Source organism: Aptenodytes forsteri, unplaced genomic scaffold (genome assembly GCF_000699145.1).
Source record: "Aptenodytes forsteri isolate BGI_AS27 unplaced genomic scaffold, ASM69914v1 Scaffold46, whole genome shotgun sequence".
In the NCBI taxonomy this organism is placed as follows: Eukaryota; Metazoa; Chordata; class Aves; order Sphenisciformes; family Spheniscidae; genus Aptenodytes; species Aptenodytes forsteri.
The window spans coordinates 7396709-7417583 of record NW_008794774.1 but is presented as its reverse complement, the minus strand read 5'-3'; the positions used below and the strand labels follow the sequence as shown (position 1 = coordinate 7417583).

General features: G+C 38.2%; 1 protein-coding gene across 1 annotated transcript in view; it reads right to left on the bottom strand.

Annotated features, from left to right (window-relative positions):
* FOCAD (focadhesin) overlaps window positions 1-20875 on the bottom strand; it is a 121917-nt gene that overhangs the window by 68960 nt on the left and 32082 nt on the right. The window contains exons 12-15 of the mRNA XM_009274297.2: window positions 6309-6413; window positions 5776-5877; window positions 5127-5257; window positions 3403-3529 (exon numbers count right to left, since the gene is read on the bottom strand). Of these exons, the coding sequence (XP_009272572.1) occupies window positions 3403-3529; window positions 5127-5257; window positions 5776-5877; window positions 6309-6413 (465 nt within the window). The remainder of the gene's footprint in view (window positions 1-3402; window positions 3530-5126; window positions 5258-5775; window positions 5878-6308; window positions 6414-20875) is intronic.

Here is a 20875-nt window from a genome sequence, read left to right as displayed (position 1 = left end):
GTATACCACACATCCTAATCAAGTGACAGAAAATGAAATTGCCATTGTAGTGAATGTTTCCAAGATGAAAAGAGGTTGGATGCAGAGGCAGGTGCAAAAGGAGGAACTGTTTGTGACTAGATGACCTTTAAAGGTCCCTTCCAACCCAAACTATTCTATGATTCTATGATATAACATAATACATTCATAAGAGGAAAAATTAAATTTACATTCCCACAATATATTTGACATTTCCAGCTTTCAAAAACCAGAAATCGCACCAGTGATGAAGATGCACTGAAATGGATTTTCTGATATTCTGATTTTCTGATATTCTGAAATGGATAGCTGACTTGCAAGTGGAGCTGGTAACATGATTTTCATTCAGTGAGGTTATAAACCACAAAGTTCAGATTGGAAAAAAAAAAAAGCAGCAGCAGCACTTTTAGGAGCAATAGCAGGTAATAGGGAAATGCAGTAAAACGGCAAATATTCTAACTGGGTGTTCACCAGACCAGTCAGACTGAATGAAGGCCAATAAGGTTCCTAGTCAACTTGGAGTAAAATCAAGTAAAATCTCACTCATTCAGGATGTGGAAAAACCCTTACCTATATAGAGTTCAACCTGGGAGCCTGGCAGCTCCCTTCAACAGCAGATCTGCACAGGTAAGGAATTGCACCTACAGTACTGGCTAAAGAGTTCAAATAGAAATTATGATGTTAACTACATACAAGGTCAAGTATATAAAGTAAGGCAAAAAGAGAATGAAGAGTAAATCGGACCTGAGAAATTGAAACTGGCAGAAACTTGAGCCCAAGAAGAAGGTAATGATCCTCTGACAACATCTCAAAAACTGTACTCTTAAAATGGTGGGTTTGCGTTAAGTGTACACTGTTTAAACAACATCCAGCTTTGTAATTCCTACTAAATGTTAAACTCAGTCAACATAATTTTTTCTCACACAACTTTTCAGTTCATTATATTACTATGCTATGCTGGTTTCTTTCTGATTAATAAAATAGAACTGAAGGAATAAAGAGCAAGAAACCATTTCCACAAAAAGCTTGGAAAGGGGTTTTAAATACTATGCTTAGCATTTTCATTCCTGAATGTTTCTTGGCTTGTGTACAGTACTTGATACGTGAAATCAATTACATGCCAGGATAGATGGCCTCATAGGGAGTACACCGGCTTCCGTTGAAATCACTGGAAAAAACCAAAAATATTTGCCCAGAAATAGGAAATGTGACCTGGCAAGAACTGTGTGTATTTTACATTTTTGATGTGCAAGTCACTGTGCACTATTCATTAAAGGCCTTTTGTTATACCTACCAAAAAAAAAAAGGAGGGGGGGCTAGCCCTTCTTGTAAGTCCCACAAAAGTTAAGCTAATACTCTTAATGCTAGTCATGTAGTATATACTTTGGGTAAAACCATTACATGTACACAAAACAATTACTGCAGTCAACAAAATGGAAAACTGTTCTTCCACAACATTCGACCAAAAAAATCAATGTTACAGAACGTTTTATTATAGCATTACTTCTACAAAGGAGCCTTTCTGAGACTCTCGGAACCCAGCTTTGACAAAACCACATGGTCTATAGGGTTCCATCATCAACTGTATCAATGCTATACATATGAAACCATAATTTGTTATACTGGTGCAGAAGTTGACTGAAAATTATGTGCTCACTAAAATCCTGCACCTAAGCAGCTGCACATGGAAAAGCTCAAAGAGATTAAATGCCTTTCCCACGGTTATCTATTGAGACAGTGGCAGAGAGAGAAAGCACCAAAACAAAACCCTCTGACCAACCTCTATGATTATGCCCTATAAAGTTTCTGCACTGCAAACTGGAGTCTAAATACTAAATAAGGGACAGACTGCATTACTTAAACCAAATGGTTAAGCAGTTTACCAAACCACAAGAGAATTCTCTATTATAAAGTTTCAGTATACCTGGCTGGCAGATGCTGTCTCCCAGAACATTACACTGGCATAAAATTGGGAAAACAAAGCAAGCTGAGGAGGGCCTGTAAGAATTAGGACAGGAAAAATTGGTACCTGTCCACAAAGTGGTTCTTTCCTTCCTTCCTTCCTTCTATTCCGAGTACCTGGAGTTGTCTCAGCTTTCCACTTCTCAACAGTGGTACAGTATGTCTGTTCTCAAAGGAGGTTTTTATAGTAGGATGTGACATTTGTTATAGGCATAGCTCCTGCTTCTTTGCAGGAAACAAAGTCTAAATATAATCCAGCCTGGGAAAACACTGCTTAAATACTGAGACCAGCATTCAAAGAATTTACGTGACCTTAAGAAGAGCCAAACTCCATACCAAAAGCAAAGACAGTAATTATCCTGAATAAGTTGCTTCTTAGTAGCCATTGTCTGAAGCTTTTTAACTATATTGAATACTAATGTCTATGGACTGCTAACCATTTACTATGTTGTTCTTGAACTGCTGATGTGATTCCAAATGCATGATGTGGCAATGGCTGGATTTTGTTGGATAGGCCTCACTGCAGTAAACACTGCACTAAAAGTGAAGAAGTGGATAAACTTAAAATTGCTGTTTGGCAGAGAACTGGTGATTAGATATTCCTGCAGGCTATCATTAGTCCACTAACTCAGACAGCCTGCATAGTCCACAGTTTGCCTATAGTGTGATTAACAGCATGTCTGTGCCTGCATCACCACGTCTGGGATGTCACTGTTGAAAAAGAGAGCCTTGGCTCCTAACTCAGGGATATCGTATGATCACAGGACAATTTGGGCTGGAAGGGACCTCAGGATATTTTTAGTCCAACCTCCTGCTCAAAGTAGGGTCACTATGAGATCAGACCCAGTTGCTCAGGGTCATATCCAAAAAGAACGTGAAACCCTCCAAGGATGGAGACAGCACCTCCTCTCTGGGCAGCATGTTCCAATGCTTGTCTTCTTCATCAGTAAGTAATGAATGCATTAGAGTAAAACAGAAGCCTCCCAAGTGATTTGGGAGTGATTTCTCTCCCTATCAGGTACACTACGTGAATGAGATCCAGCAGGGCGGGCCAGTAAGAAGGTATCAAAAATGAGATTGTTTACATACTTTTCAGCCAATCAGAATTATGTGCCAAACAGCTGTTCTTTTCAAATCTCAAGGAAAAAAATACATGAAAGGATGTCTTTGAAACAAACTGTGAAGCTGACCTAAAATTCCAACCCATGCACTGAAGGGTTCACCTGCTGTAGTAGAAGTCCACAGTATAACTACCCAGGAACAATAAACTGATGTTGGAAGAGAGGAATTAAATGTCAGAAAAAAAAAAAAAATTCTGCAACAATCCAATGTACTCTTAAAAAAAAAAAGCCAACTAGGAAAAAAAAGTCCGTGATCCACAAGCAAAACACAAAACACAGGGACAAGCCAATTTAATCTTACCTCAGCCTCACAAAGTGCCTGAAGACCCTGTAACACTATGGCAGCGGGTGAAGCTTGATCAGGTTTTGTGCATTCATTTAATATGTGGGAAATTGCAGCCAACATGTCTGCTCCGTGCTGGTATGGCCTAAAGGAAAAAACATGAAGATACAAGGCAATATTCATGCATACACATAAGTTCTATTCTATACACAAAAATTCATTAAGTATTGGTTTTGTTTAAGTGACAACTAAAACAGACTAAAACTGGGAGGGAAAAAAAGATACAAGGGAGGATATGATAGAGAGCTCTAAAGGCTGACTGACATGGAGAATTAAATCAGCAGGCATCAATTTCCAAATAAAAGGTCACCAAGTGGTGGTGGAAGTTTTTGTGCAAGGATGGTGTGTACGCTAAAAGATTACATCATTCAAGAAGTGACTGAGAAGGAAAATCCATGTGTGCTATTAAAGGCACTATTCTTTGCTTCTTTGTTGCAGTCTTCTGTAAGTACTCACTACTGTGTATTGGTGGAGAATCTGGCAGCAAAAGACTTTTGGCCCTCTTACATCAGATAGGAACGTTTTTCCAAATTTTTTGCTGCTGCGGTGTCATTTGTCTCTCCTTCAATGACTGCATGGGCTGCTCGTTCGCTTTCCAGTCTTTTAGTATCTATTCAGTTTTATTGGGCAGTGGTGGGGGGAAGTGTCAACTGCTGATTCAGCAGTTCCTCATACTATTTCTTAAGAACTCTGCGTAAATAGCACCTGGCTAGGTGATTTACATGCATGGAACATTCAGGCTTCCTCTATTTGCTCTCACTTTCTTCCAAATAATTTCTAAAAGCACAAAGAACGTGCATACACCTGAACTCTAACTACACCACTTACCTGGCAAAAACAATACTACAGCTGCATTGAGATTTATCTCTTGCTTTTCACTTTTTTAATTTCTTGAAAAATGCTGTTTTGCAAAATTAAAGAAGGTTGAAGAGGTAAAGGAAAGGGTATTTTCTTTAAGATTTTTTGTTGTTGTTGTTGATGACTGAAAGATACATGAATCTTCCCAGCTGTTAGTAACTGACCTTCAAGGAGGAAAGTGAAAAGTGGAACCCAAAAGATAGGTGACAAAGAGAAAAGATGGTATTGTGCACATAAAACCAGGAAGTAATGGATAATGTGTTTAAAAATAATCTTTCCAGGAACTGTAAATTATTATCAAGTACTAATATTCATGGATTGTTAGAGCTGGAAAGGATCAATATATCATCCAATTAGACTCGTACAACTGTGTTCTGTGGTCAATATTATATCTTAATAAAGACCAGTAATTTCCACATGACAAAATATACTTTTCAGAAAAGCACCCAATCTTTCTTTGAATAGATCAAAAAATAGACAGATCATTAGTTGTTTCTTCTAATGTTTCATCACTCTCTTTTTATAATATGGAAGTGGTATGCTTTAAGTTTCTACTCTGGATCAGTATAGGATGCATGTTTTGTTTCAGGATGAAGACATTTTAATTGTAACATTATTTATATATGCTTTCTATTAGTTATAATATAAACCCCAAAACTTACTAGCTGGTGAGATTAGCAGTGCCTGAGTCAGTATCTCATACAACTAGAAAAATATTACCCACAATTAATATAACAGAATAGGTAAAAATAATGATGCAGTTTTTCTGGAAAAAAAATTGTTTTCCATTACAAAGACATAAGACAGATAACACTTGCACTTACCTCTGCCTACATATATCTCTTATACAAGCAGCTTTAGCAATCAGCTTTTCCCATTGAGAATCTTTATCAACAGACAAAGAGGGCATATCAGACATCGCCAAGAACTTCTGTAATTCTGGGTATATTCGATCCTAGAAAAAATTTAAAAATTATCATCACACCTTCAAAAGTTGGTGACAGGATTTTCAATTGCTAGCACTTTTACATGACTTCTAAATACTACTTCTATTGCATACAATGCTTTGCTTTTCTTCATTACTGGAATCTAATGCTGCATTGAGATCCAACTGGCTTTTGCAGACCAAATCTCTATTGCTACATTATAAACACAGAAGCAACTTATTGCCATGTAACTAAGGTCTTGTTCTTACTGCACATTATGAAAAGCAGAAAGCAGTCCTTCAATTTTTTTTTTCTAATTCCAGTCTGAGGCCTGATGACATGAAAAGCAGGTTTCATGAGAGACATACTATTGAAATTTTTCACTAAAACAGAATCAATATAGGCACAACTTCCACAATTTACTTTATACTGCTGATAATGAGATACTAGTATAAGCGATGTTCCAAAATTAATTTCCTTCCTTGGTTAGAGGTAATGGAGTTTTTCAACTACACTTATCTTAGTGACACTACAAGAATTTTCTAACCTGTCTTTCCCATAAGGATGTCATCAGCCGCAAAGCAATTGCTCTAAGCTTTGGCGTGCTCCCCAGCATGTGTATGGCACGTAGAATCTGAGCTACACAAACCTGGAAGAAATTTTTTAACCAAACGTCACTGTTATTTTTTATGTCCAAGAACAAAGACTAATCTACAAATCATTATTTTACAACCAAGTACAAGGAGATAACTGTTCAACTGCAACGTCAGAAAGAAACTGGAAGTCATTTTCTGAAAAACTTTAATGCATAATGAGTCCAAGAGCATCTTCTTATGATATTTATATATATATAAAATGATGATACAGTGCTGTTACAGTGATGATACACTAAAGCATAACGTACATTTCACTCTTTAAACCAAGTATCATATCCCATCCAAAATATTAAAAAGTTACGCTGAAGCTTACAAATCAGTTATTTTAAACAAGCCATGCATTGCTCAGTCTAAATAATTTTTTATAAATAAATGACCTCTTATTGATACAGTTTTTGTTTTACTAAAAATTTTTCATCCTGACCTTGTGTACACCCAGTGTAGGCAATGTATACAATATATCCCTGTAAAGTGCAGGCTCCAAAGGTCTTCCCAATTTAAATATCAGAACTGGAATCAGATTTGGGACCTAAAATAAAACAAAAGCAGGAAATAAAGTTGGAACCAGGTTGCCAACTTGTTATCTTACATAGGACAGTGAACTTGTCAGAACATACTAGAAACTCCTACCTTTTTGCATTTTTTTTTTTGCTAATAGGAAAGACAAAGGAAAATTCTAAAGTCTGTAATTTCATAGGACTTGCAATTTATTTATTTTTAAGTTATCATCTTAAAAGCGCCTTCTTGTGCATGTTCAGCTGTAACCACTGCAATAATCTAATTTCCACAATAAATTCATTTTTACTTGAAATTCCATTACAGGCACACTGAAAGGAACATGTAATTGGAAACAGTACATTAAAATACATACCAAATCATTGAAGAAACTATTCCAATTCAGTTCTGTCATTACAGAGGAATTCTGATGATGCTACTATCATATCCCACAAACCTGCCATATATCACAACATAATTTACTGCATTCTTATTATATGGTACAAAACTTCCAAAGAGCTGCCCCTGAAGTGACAACAAAGGAAAGGAGACTTACTTACCTCCATTCCCTTCTTATTTAGATCAGATTATCAGTATTTTCATACCTGCAGGTCCTTCAGTTTTTTCTTGTGCACATTTATATCACTATGTTGTAAAACTAAGTCTACTCATGATGGCCTTGCTTTTTTCCCGCCCATTTGATTTTATGGATACTTAATTACACAGCACTCATTTACATTCTACCTTTATACAGTAGTAATGATTTTCACTTAGCCGCATGGGTTAGTCTTCCATAGACAAAACTTGTGTTAAAAGATAATGTCATTCCCAAGAACAGAAAAGCTAATTAGGAAATTTGGTATTTAGCAGTAGTAGATGGACACAATTATTTCTGAGTCTTCTGGCTTTCTGAAAATTATTTTCCTTACATGGCAAACAGGGTATAGAGTTCTCCATTTTACTTTTAGTGTTTACCTCTGGAGTGAGTCAGCCTTCGAAGAGTTTTTTTCCTCTTTAACCTCAAATTACTGTAACTTTAGAAAATTCATTCAGTAAGTCCAAGATTTGAGGCTTAAAGCAGGGGAACAAATGTGTATTAAATCTGAAACGTACTGGGCTGAGTGAAAAGACTGAGCAACTCTCAAATCCAATGTTTACAAGATTGGATCCAATCTTTAATCCAATCGATAATTCAGCAATCTTACACCTCTGAAAATTTATCCTGGCAAAGATGACCCTTTATATGTATATGGGTGGTTTATACATACAGTGGTTCCAAAAACTATAAATGGGAAATTCTGCTACAACATTCTCTCAATATGCATTTTTGCATGAGCAGATGTCTTCAGATGATAACATTTTTCACTGCACAAAGGTCTGTCTCAGTCCACAGAAACTACAGAGCAAAAATAATGAATAAAAATCCAAGAGCTCTGGATATTGCATACTTCCCTCTGTAATTACTGGTTCCAAATTACAGACCCCAAAAAATACTGTTTGCTCTACAAGACATCATTATCTTACAGTTGAGCAATCCGAATTCGTGCTTCCACAAACTTAAAAACTTTGTTCTGGAATCTGTATTAACTATAATACATTATTTTTTCTGGTTTTCCAAATACTACTTGACATTCTGAAATAGAATAAATCCTTTTATAAACCAAAATTTCCCCACATTTTTGACTAGTTGACAAGTGTCCCTCCCTCTCTCTATTTCCCAAGGTTGTTGTCTACCATCTGTAGAGGTAGTCATCACCCCATCAGCTGCCTAGACAGAGAACTAGCTTTACTATAAATCTTTCAAAACAAAATCAATACAATTGGCTGAGTTTAAGGTAGTATTCATTTGAGTAGACCTTCACACCCAGGAGTACTTTCAATACAAGTTTAACATTGCCTTGCTTTCCCACCTGTTTATTCTAAACTGAAAGCATCTTCTTAGCTAGCACCCTCCCTCCCCTTTCTTTCAGACCTTTGGATTGAAGATAAGTTGGGCAGTTTTCCAGCTTTTGTTGTGTACTGGTTTTGGCTGGGATAGAGTTAAGTTCGTTCATAGTAGCTTGCATGGGGCTACGTTTTGGATTTGTGACCGAAACTGCTGATAACACAAGGATGTTTTAGCTATTGCTGAGCAGCATTCACACAGCGTCAGGCCTTCTCCGTTTCTCATGCTGCTCTGCTAGCAAGTTGGCTGGGGGTGCACAAGAGGCTGGGAGGGGACACAGCCAGGACAGTTGGTCCCAGCTGACCAAAGGGATAGTCCATACCATATGATGTCATGCTCGGCATATAAAGCTGGGGAAAGAAGGGAGGACATTCGGAGTGATGGCGTTTGTCTTCCCAAGTAACCGTTACACATGATGGAGCCCTGCTTTCCTGGAGATGGCTGAACACCTGCCTGCTGATGGGACATAGTGAATGAATTCCTTGTTTTGCTTTGCTTGTGTGCGTGGCTTTTGCTTTACCTATTAAACTGTCTTTATCTCAACCCACGAGTTTTCTCACTTTTACCCTTCTGATTCTCTCCCCCATCCCACCAGGGAGGAGTGAGCAAGCGGCTGCGTGGGGCTCAGCTGCCCACTGGGTTAAACCACAACATGTACAAATTAAATTCCTTTAAGTTATCTTTTACATAAAAAATGAATGGCAGGTGAGCAAAATAGAAATAAGGTATCAGAGATACAAATCAGGCAGGATCTTTCAAGCTAAAACTTCATATGAAGCACAAATATTTTGAAGAGAACATTCAATCCTCCGATTATACACATGACTAGTTTTCTACATAAAAGCTGTAGGAGCAAGACTTCTTCCATTAGATGAATTAAAAATTTGCACACACCGAAAATGTAAATTGCAAATGGGTTAAACAAACATCCTGCCTTACCCATATCACAAGACTTAGATTTACACAAACAGAGGACTGGAAATCTGTACAGATGCTTTTATAGGAATCTAGGCTGCAACTGTAGGTTTCAAAAGCCAATGTATAATAAAATACAGCAATCAATTTTCAGGATTTCAGAGATAATTAAGTGGAGGTTATTTGTTTATCTAACTGTGCATGTCTTATAGCTTAGATCAGCATACAAGGTGGCAGTGAGAATAGCTCATCTGAATATGCAAAGCTGTAAGTGACAAATTTAGCTTTTTATCTCAAGCATTCCATCGGGGGGGGGGGGGAGGGGAGGGCTGTGTGGTGCTCAGTTGCTGACTGAGGTTAAACCACAACACCTTGGAACAGGGCTTTAATGTAACGTGGGGAAGGGAGCTCCTCAGGAATTCTCTGAACTACCTTTCCTTCTCTGTTCAGAATAAGTCTTTTTTTTTTCTCCTCCTCCTCCCCACCTGGCTTTATTCTCATCACAACTCAACTGCTATTTCAGACACGTGTAGCAATTGGGATCTTTCTCCCCCATCCCACTCTCTGAGGGCTTCCCTGAATTTATCCCATCATGTGCCTTAATCAGCACATTCCTCCTAGCTTAAATGTCTTTGAAATGCTTGGTCACACTTTCAAGACCATCATCACAGTATTTTATAAATCCTGCATCACAAGGAGTATTCCTTGTTATCATGATATTCTTTAAAGCACAAAAGCAGGTGGGGGGAGCAAGTCATTCCAAACTCACGAGCACATGGCAGAGTTTGATTTACATCAATTCTGGTCCCAGGCAAAATTCAGTAATAGGATGTCTCCATTAACAATGAAAAGCAGAAAAATGAAACCTTCATTCAAAACATGAGATTTAACTTGCTGCCCTGCCTTTCCTTCCACTCCCCAACTGTAATGATTTGTTTAGATTAACCTATGCACAATGCAGTTGTATTCCCCACTTTACCCATGCCAAAGGGACAACAGCACTGCATAAGAGAAAATTATGTTCATTAGTACACAGGAAGAAAACTAAAATTAACTTCCTGATTAAATTTAACAGAACCCAAAAGGAGACTTGAGTACCAAAGGCTCAACATCCTCAAAGCAAGAACCTGTTTTGGTTAAATCAAGCCTTAGGGAAAGGGAAGCTTGCACAGAAACCAAATAATACAGGAAGAAAAAAAAAATCCCCTTGACGCTAGGAGACTTGATAGATGGAAGAAGTTTTATTTCTGGGCACCTGTTGTACCTTGAGTGTTAAAAAAAAAAGATCACCTGATTTACTGTTACCTAAGTCTTTGAATGATACAAGGTAAATTGCAGGGCAATGAGCAAGCAATGGACATTCCATACCTCCAGGGGGGCAATCATTAACACTAACACAGCAACCTGCATCACCATTTTAAGTCCCAAAATTATTAGGGAGGTCACGTGTGCTCCTCCACTAAGATACATAAGTTTTCCATACAACTGTTAACACAACGTGTGAACAGGGAAGAAATGTCTTCTAATAATATTAGCCAGAAAGTTTTGTATGCAGCAGCATGGTTGGAAGACTCAACTCTGAGGATAAGAGGGTTTTGTTAATTCTTTAAACCATACCCATCCCTGATAAGTGCTATCATTGGTTTACCCTGTGCTGGACAAAAAGGCTACATAAAACATCAGTAGAGATGTCAGATAAGTCATTACAATGATCAGACTCCTTACCTAAGTTCCTTCCTTCTGACCTCTCCCCATAGTGCCCCTTCCTTTTGCCAGAGGCAGGGTCTTGCGCGACTCCATTTGGTCTTAAGCTAGTTCTCTATTCAATAGGCTACTTCCTGCATTTTTCTCAGTTGTAGCTACGATGGACTACATGTATGGCAATCAGACTGAATGACATTAAAAATAAATTACAATCAAAATAAATTATATTCATAATCCTTAGTTATAAAAGCATTCAAACGCTTTAAAGTCAGTCTGCTCAGGCCTAGCCTTCATCAGCTGTGATGAGTTCATTCCAAGTCCTGTGTCTGCATTAATTTTCTAGTTACGAAGTTTATTCTACACTAGACAGGTATGAAATCGAAGTTCTACAATGACTTTTACACTAACACCTAGTAAACAGATCCTAAGTTTGATTTACAAAATTATCAGGAGAAGACTAAGCATGTGCTACTATAACGCCAACTACGTATTTCCTTAAATGTATTGTCCTTTAAAGTGTACTTGTTTTGAACTGCATATTCAAATTATAAGATTAGGAAAAAGCTGAAATGTTCTAGTACAGCAAAGCTGCTCCTCTCTCCGTCTCCCTCATGTAGTGGATAAACAATGCTGGGACTAATTTCAATATTAAATTTATGCTAAATCTTCGTCAAGGGCTTAACAGCTCTGAAAAGCTGATACAACGATTCATTAGCTCCCAGTAGGCAGGAAGCAGCTCCGGAGCGGGAAAGGCATGCTGCCTGGCGACACTGCCTTCTGTGTCTCCCACACTCCCAGAGGATGCAGCGGTTAGGTCAAGTCTGTCATTAGCAACCTGAAGAAGGGTTTCAAGATTATGTTTTTCGTTTTTAAAATTAATTTGCATCTCAAAAATGATGCCAAGGTATGTCAATAGCTCTCCTTTCTAAAGTAAGATTAAACATGCGAGACAAAATGCTTTTATTTAATAAACAGGTCTGAAAACCGTTCTCACTCTCTGCCATTTGGTAGTCTGATTTCTTTTTTCTAAGCTACAGGACATGCTCTTCTTCAAAAGCACAAGCTAAGGGAGGATAGCAGGGAAAGAAGATAATCCTCCTCTTCTGTTCCTTCACATTGCCTTACATTTTACTGAAGAGAAATTGTCCTCATGCAGCCCTTGTGTCAAAACAAAGAATAAGAGACAGCCAGAAAACAGTAAGCCAAGTAAAGTCATGTTCAAAAGGAAAAACCCATTTCAAAAAAACATAATCCAAATACATATTAACATATGCCGTCCCCATTTTAAATTCTAAATGTAGGATACTACTTTACATTATTCCCACCACACTTCTTTGCTTGCGTGCCTATCCCAGAGGACTCTTTTGGGTCAGTTATAACACTAAGAGATCATTCCAGGCCCCCCACAAAAAGCCAACCAAAAGGCAGGAAATAAATGTCACTGCAGAGTTTCAGGTTTTATTCCTGGGAAATGTTAGGCTGGATTTTGGAAGAGAGGCAGAATCAATCTAGTTCTACAGTAGGCAAGGCAGTGACATGAGCAGGTTTTCAACAGCATTCAGTACTCTGGTCTTTCTTGCTCCAGCGAGCAAGACAAAAGTACTGAACAAGTCACACGAAGGAACCAGTTTTTTAGGTAAGTGCACAAATGAAGATAAGTTTCTATTTATAAAAGCTGTAAAATAAACAGCTCTCAAAAATCAGAAGCACTTTTTAGAGAACATAAGCTAGGTTTTCAAAAGTTTCATGTACTCCAGCACGATCCTAACCAATAAGCTTCAAACATGAAGAATCTGTCCACAAGACCTGACTATAATATGATTGTTTCCCTACAGCTACTCTCCAAAGTTCACACAATCAGACATAGAACAATACCACAGGCACCACCTGAGCGAGCCAAATCCAGTTCAACATATCCTTGAACATGTTTTCTACCCGAATAAAAATGCATTTTACTTTTTTTTTAATACACTCCCAGCCCCCAAAGAACACAAAATAATGCATCTTCAGATGGATTTCCCAGAAGAGTGTAATTTACTACTAAAATATTTCATTCTAGCAGTTGAAAGACCATAAGAGAATGGATGTCCTCTAGAGCCTTATAATCCTCTAATAATGGTAATAGATCTTGTGCTACTATTCGCCAGTGACTTCTCAGTCAGATGAGTTTTCTTCCCCTTGCAGCACAGCTGGTTTCACACAGAGTGTAATAACATTTTTTGCACAACAAGAAAATTCATCCGATTAGAAGGACTGTATTAAGTCTTTCATGAACAGCATGTGTCAGTGCAGCCTCTGCAGTGATTTGATTTAAGACAGCCTAAAAGCCCATGTACTACTCTTCATTCATCAGCCTTTTAAAAAGATTTCTGGATTTTCTTCCATAGTGTTTCAAGATCATTACTCCAAAATGCCTCAGCTAAAAACAGATCTAATATAATCACTAATCTTGCACCATGAAAAGGCTTTTACTCAGCGGGGAAGGAGGAGGTACATACACACAAGTCCTTTGTAGGCTCTCTTCATGGAAAGGGTAAGAAAAAACAAAAATAAAGCATAACCAGAACAATGTCTGCAAAATCAATTACAGTAATTATTTTTGAACCTAGCAAGGTTTTTTAAATGCCCCATTAATTTACCACAGAGACAAGAGACTCCTTATAAAACCAACATTCAGTGTGGAAATGGGAGATACTGTTTGTGAACCCTGTTTGTGGAGTTGTAATAAACATGAAAGCAATGTTTGTGAACCCTGTTTGTGGAGTTGTAATCATAGAGGATACAATTCTCGATGCACATTCTCTTTTTCTGACCCTCTTTTGTTTTGAAACGCAATTCTTGAACTCAGATTTTGCATGGCAATCACGTTTTCAATTCAACATCCACAGCCACAACCACTAATCATCTGAACCACAAAGTAACAGATTTTCACTAGCAGCAAAATTACTGATTATCTTGATCACTTAAAAAAAAAAAAAAGGCACCACAATTCTTTTTACGCTATGACCCTCACCATGACATCTCAACACTTCCATATACTCTGCTGTAGTACAGGTAGTCCACAGTTTGGCTGCAAAGTTGATGCTTTTTCGTTTTGCCCTATGGACATTTTATTTACCTTTTGCAAGGCTAAGCTTTGAGGTCTGCTAGCCAAAGTTCACTGTGATTTGAATATGAATCAAAGACATGGCATTCAGAACGTATCTGTGTTTACTTGGTTAGACCTTCATTCCATTACAAACACCTGGGTTTCAACTGAGTGTTCAAGTGCTGCTAACACCAAGGGAACAGATTCAAGTTAATATGAGTGACTGTTTAAAAATAGGCTTGGGATTAATAGCCATTTTTTATTCCCTTCTTTCCACACCCAACCTCTGCCTTGCTTCTTTTCTTCTTCAGAACAGGCTTCTAATTAGTATGCTGCACACCACCTTCCACTGCGTCCTTCAGAAAGTGCCCTATGGAACTGAAGACTCAAAATGTTTAACAAGTTTGTTGTGATGAGCTTTCCACTTTCTTAACTTAAAGGACATTCCGATCATTGTTTTACCACTTACTTTCCCCATCTTTTATAAGGCACCATGTATTTATGTGGAACTGAATAAAACACAGAACCAAATAAAGCAATTCCCAAAGTATAACTTTGCCATCAATCTGTTAGTGGTTGTTGCCATCACACTGGCCATTGAGTTCATTAAAGTAATCGGTTACTTCCCCCATCTGTGAGCTTCAATGCTTTCTCCCCCTGTACTAACTACTTCAACTGCAAGAGAAAGACCAGACGCATCCTAGGTAATTCTTCCTGCCTTAGAGAGAGCATTGCACCTACAAGAAACCATGTGATAATCTTTCAGTGCAGTGCTGTGCCACACTGTAATAATCTCTGTGGACCCATTATGCAGGCTCAGAACTAAAATAACTTGTCAGAGTCAAGACAGATGCCAGGTGATCTCAAGTTCAACTGAGCCAGACAGTAAGTCCCAGTTTTAAAGCGTTAAGATCTTTTGGAATAAAAAATGTGATTTAGAAGACAGCAATGCATTAGATATTGCTAACTGAAGAATGTGTCCTTGGTTGCATTTAACTAATGACTGAGAAGGGAAATATCACCCCAGTTAAGCACAATATTATTCTCATGCCAAATTTCCAAATATTACCCAGCAGAATGTCTACTGTATTACTAATTATACTGATTGCTTTACATAATACTACTAAAAAGACACCTGAATACTTTACATATTTTGCAGAAAAGTGTTTTAAAGACCACAGTAATTTAAAAGACTGAAAGCCCAACATTTGTAGTCCCTGTTAGCGAACAAAATGTGAGCCAGTTACACTATCAACAAATTATGGTTTGCATTCTGCATTTTAAACAACAGTTTCTAATTCACATAGACTTCTGCTGATCATTAGGGAAACAGAAAGTATGATGCAGTTTGAACTTCACCTTCTGATTGCATTTGGGCACGAGCCATCTTTCCCAATGCCAGGAAGGACTTTTTCACCAGGCTGAAAGGCTTCTTAATTCTGAAGTAGTCAGACCACCATAGTTAGCTCAAGAGGCTGTGTTCAGCAATCTTATTTACTGTATTGGTGAACAAAAGCTTTGGCTTAAAATAAGCAGAACAAAGTAGGTAAACCCACTCATGTCATGCTAAACATCAACAACTTCATGTTAAATTCCTCTCCCTGTATCTCTCTAAAGCTTCTGTAACTCTGCTGACTTGCATTTAAATTTGTCTCTAAAACTGTGAGTTTTAGTCAGTGGAGCCATTCCAGATTAGTCCAATAAATTCAGAAGAAAATCATTCTCTACAGTCAGAGTTCAAGCCATTCTGCTCAGGTGCCATATTACTTCAGGAGGTTTTTTTTTTTCAGCAAGTTACTGCTTTTTTTGAATTACTATCAAATTGCATTTTGAACAACTATATCAAATAGTTAATAAACAAAGCATTATGCCTTTCCTCTTGCTGTAATATGCCACTGATTCATCATACAGCTCAAAGACCTATTGCAGCAAACCAAGTTAGAGACAGTCTACACACAGAAACAGGAAACGACAATAAAAAGCCTGGAGTTACCTTGGTGGTTTTTTTACGCGGCTAGCTAGTCACAAGAAAACTGCCTTACTTGTAGCAGTTTGGATCAGAACTGAAGAAAAGTTTCTCAGGACAGGGCAGATGTATGTCTATTGCAGGTGTCAAAACATGTAGCCATAACTTACCTACCCTTTTCCTAGCGGACAATTAATTCATTTACAAAGCCTGAGGCCTGTATCCCTGGTTACAGACTATTTAGTGGACCTGTCAAACTACTCCTAGTTGGGGTGTACTACTCATACTAGTTTTGAATGCTAACTTATAGAAAGAGATTTTCAAGAAGAAACTAAGTTAAAGAAGAGATGCAGAGGCGGTTCTACATCAGCTCAGCTTTGCTTTTACACACAAGTGCAATTCATTTTGCTTACTCCTGCCCTTTGAACACAATTAGGTGCTTCCCACCTTAAGTGAGAAAATGAAGTTTTAATAACTACCTTGCCAAAAAAATCTAGGTCAATGAAACATCTATAAGCTACCTTAAGCTTTGTGTCTTCCCTCAAAAACCTGTCTCTTGCAGTTACAAGAGAAAATTCATCTAGAAGACTGATTTCTGATTGCTGGCTTAGGATCACATTGTCATGGTGGGATCACAATTTTCTCTACCTGCAAGCTTTACATTCATCCCCTTGTCATTGATTAACTCCACACCTTTCCTCTCAACCGGAGCTCTAAATGGCATGTAAGAAATAAAGTATTATTTTCCAGCAATACCATCCTATTCCTAACATGCCTCCTTATTAAAGGATTCCTTTTTGTTTCCTGGAGATAAGACACTGAGATTGCTTACTTTTATGCTATCAGCTTTCCAACTTGTACTGAAATAATATGGTCAATATTTCATGCACCTAAAGCTTTGTACCCAGCACAGTAAGTAAACTTTATAGCATGGGCTAAAATAGTATATGGTAAGGCCACTTCTATACTAGAGTTGGTAAAAAAAAGTCTTAATTGGCGATGTACTTTATACAATGCCCCCCTCAAATCCATTATAGTGGATATAACCCAAAACCCCAGACCTTTGATGATAATAGACTCATGAATGAAACACTTCTTATCAGAAACCTTAGCATTGTTAGTAATGCAGAAAACTTTTTTCTAGCTGTGAATTGGATGACCAAGGTAAACCTATATCCTGAGTTCAGAAGACTAACTTGCACTTTTAGAAACAATACTCAAATCTATGGTTTCCTTTACCTTTCAAAGAAAATGTGGGATGTTTTTTTTTTTTATATTCTAACTTAAAAAGCATAAAGCCACTTGTCAAGAAAGGCTTAAAAAAATGCTCAAGGCTGCCACTTCTTTCAAAACAGTTAAGTAACAACTTTCTGAATGCACTCTACACTGTGCTCATTCCACAAATATTACAGCATGCCATTGTACCGGGTGATCAGCAACAATACCACCACCATTTGGCAAATGGCTCTCCTAGCACAGGTTATTTGGAGTTTTACCATGTCAGGAAAAGTAACCTAGGAACTCCTAGTGCAATATATTTATTTCTCCCTGCCACAGACCACCAGTGCCTTTGTGATCCAGTATTTTTCACTCTAAGGTTTTAAACAACACACAGCATTGGTATCTTAAGTTAAATGGAGTGACAAGAAGCAGGTGACAAATTAAAAGAAAGCAAAACATTGCATGAAGCAGCAAAAGCAGCTTCAAGTGCCCTCTTGCCACAGCTGTCTGAGAAAGAATCTTTTGCTCTGAGTACTGTGAGGTTCTGACTTGCTTGCATGTTTTGTTATGCCTTTTTTCTGCTTTTTAATTGTCCCGTTTTGTGTTATTTAACCACCCCCTAGAAGAGGTACAAAGCTATAACAGAATTTTAAATCTGTAGTTTAAGAGAAAGAATTCATCCATGTGCAAGAAAATAACAGCCATTCTAAGAAAATAAGAAAGAACCATTAAGTGGACAAAGTAAGAATGGGAAAAGATATCCTGAAAAGAACATAAAGCACTTTGTTTTGCACATTTCCACCAGATGCCTAACTTTGAGGAGTCAGAACTGACTTCTAGCAGCTCACTATTTCCACTGGCGTCAGACTTGTAACATCCCAGGACAGCTGTTCTACACACAATTCAACAAGGAGTATACCAAGGACACTGAAAAAATACTTCAAAAAGAACTATCTAGGAACTAGATCCTGTTCTTATTTTGAACTGTAAATAAGCTGTGTAGCCTTGCAGGTTCTTCCTAAAGCAAGTATCAACATTGCAGTTCAAGCTTTGTATAAACACTGTCATCTTGAATCTGCAACCACCTGTGTATTCACTAAAATGAAATACCATACTAACATTATCATCATGATAGCAGCATGCACAGAACAAAACAGGAACTTCAAAATACAATAAAATGAGCAAAGCACAACACTTCCCTATGTAATTCATATACAGGCATGGATGTACTACAACAGCAAATTGCCCAGTAAATTTTTTCCATTCAACTGATGGCTACTTGTGGTTTGAAGTGTGCTACAGGTGTGCTGCAGACAGCTCAAGCTGGCTGTACCCTTCAGTTTAGTTTGCAATTTTCTCTTCACTGCTATACGTCTTCCCAATATGCTGCATCCATATCTACTCCACTTTGGTGAGACCCCACCTGAGTACTGTGTCCAGGTCTGGAGTCCTCAATACAGGAAAGACTCGACCTGTTCGAGCAGGTCCAGAGGAGGGCCACAAAAATGATCAGAGGGATAGAACACCTCTCCTATGAAGAAAGGTTGAGAGAGTTGGGATTATTCAGCCCGGAGAGGAGAAGCCCCTGGGGAGACCTTATTGCAAGCCTTTCAATACTTAAAGAGGGCTTAGAAGAAAGATGGGGACAGACTTTTTAGCAGGGCCTGTTGTGACAGGGCAACGCATAATGGCTTTAAACTAAAAGATGGTAGATTCATACTAGATATAAGGAAGAAATTTTTTACGCTGAGGGTGGTGAAACACTGGAACAGGTTGCCCAGAGAGGTGGTGGATGCCCCATCTGTGGAAACATTCAAGGTCAGGTTGGACGGGGCTCTGAGCAACCTGATCTAGTTGAAGATGTCCCTGCCCACGGTGGGGGGGGGGGTGGGCTAGATGACCTTCTGAGGTCCCTTCCAGCCCAAACTATTCTATGATTCTTCCAGACAAAACCAAAACAAACCAAACCCCCCAAAAACCCCCCAAAACCCCAATGCTGCTACAGATGCCACAATGAAAAATTCTTTTAAGACTAATGAAACCTGCCTTTTTTATTCCTCCCTCCAAAGTATTGTGTGTGTCTATTTCCTCAAGCTGTAGTGAGAAATGCAATGAGTTAAATGTGCTTGGAGGTTACACACTTCTTGGAAACGCAGCTACAGTTGGTTTGACTACGATGTAAATAATTCATGTCACTTTTTCAGAGCAGTTCACATAAATTAATAAATTCTACATGTTCTTCCATGCCCACATAACACTCACAGTCCTGATCAGTAATTCTACAGCAAAACCCTGAAATTTTCTCCAGACTGAAAACTGGACTTTTCAATGTTACTGTGTGTCTGAACAGGAGTCAGAATTACTTTTTCCACATACCATCCAAAAAACAAACCCTTATCTTTAATACAGACATTAACAAATTTCAAGCGTCTAAAGACAGAAAACAAGAAAACCGGAACTAGCATCATGTAAGCCTAGAAATATAAAATGACTAATCCCCACAAAACCTAATTACAACGCAAAATTATGACTAAATACAATGCTTGAAAGACAATAAAGAAAAGTTAAAATGCAAAAAATTCAGTCAAACTGAGAAAAAAATTTTAAAGAAATCACATGCTCCCAAATCTGTATCAATTTGAGTGCATTATGAAACACACCCATTAAGAAAAAAACAGAACAAAAGGCCAGCCTGAAAGAGATTTGAGAAGAGACATAAAAGGTTAACAGCAGACAACCTGCAACAGATAAAGCTGTCACCTGGTTTAAAAACTTCTCCGGCTTAAGAAATGCAGTTGTCTCCAAAAGCACTGTATAACGGGCCTGCTTTAGCACAGTGTTTCAATATGTATTCAACAGCAAGCACATCCTGGACTGCTTCCCTGGGTCAGAACTATGGTGGTCAGCACCATAACTCATCAAGTGCATACCCCGTAAGCTGTATCTTTTTCCAACTCCTGTGCTGCAGAGCATGGTAACTCTTTGAGACAGAAAGCAATTTAAAAAAAAAAAAAAACCAAAGCAAATAAAGCTTGTCTTTGTGGCACATCTCAAATTTGAAGCAATACTTCTCCCTTCCCTACATTTTTTTATTTTACAAGTAAGATATGATTGTTTCTGTGTAACGCCTCTTGCATTACCTATTACTATTTCTAGATATCCCCATTTATCTTTCCAGGCTATGTAGGTAAGTATAAGCATACTGCATAATTCTGGCTTGAATTCAGTACTGAAGCAGGCAAAGACTACGCACATATTTTTAAGAAGCAAGAATACAGGTATCACAAGGGACTTGGCAGTCTTCCAGTAACCACAGAAGAACACAGAATAATTTATAAGGTCCCCAAGAGTCAGAGATGGTTTAGTAGCCTCTTTTCATTCAATTTTCTCATATTGTATTTTCATACTTACTGGATAATACCAACAAATAAGCCAGTCTTTCTTCCTAAGCCTAAACAACTAAAAAATACTCCAAAACAGAGACATAATACATATTTTGCTGTAAGTGACACACAAAAGGTGAGTTCCAGCCAGCTTGGGGTATATGTGTGTGCGTGCATGTGTGTGTCTAAGGGCAAGACCAGAGGCAGGGCTGCCTACTGGTGGCCAGGGGGAGTCCCAGACAGTGGGGGGGTGGGGTGGGGGGGGGGGGGTAGG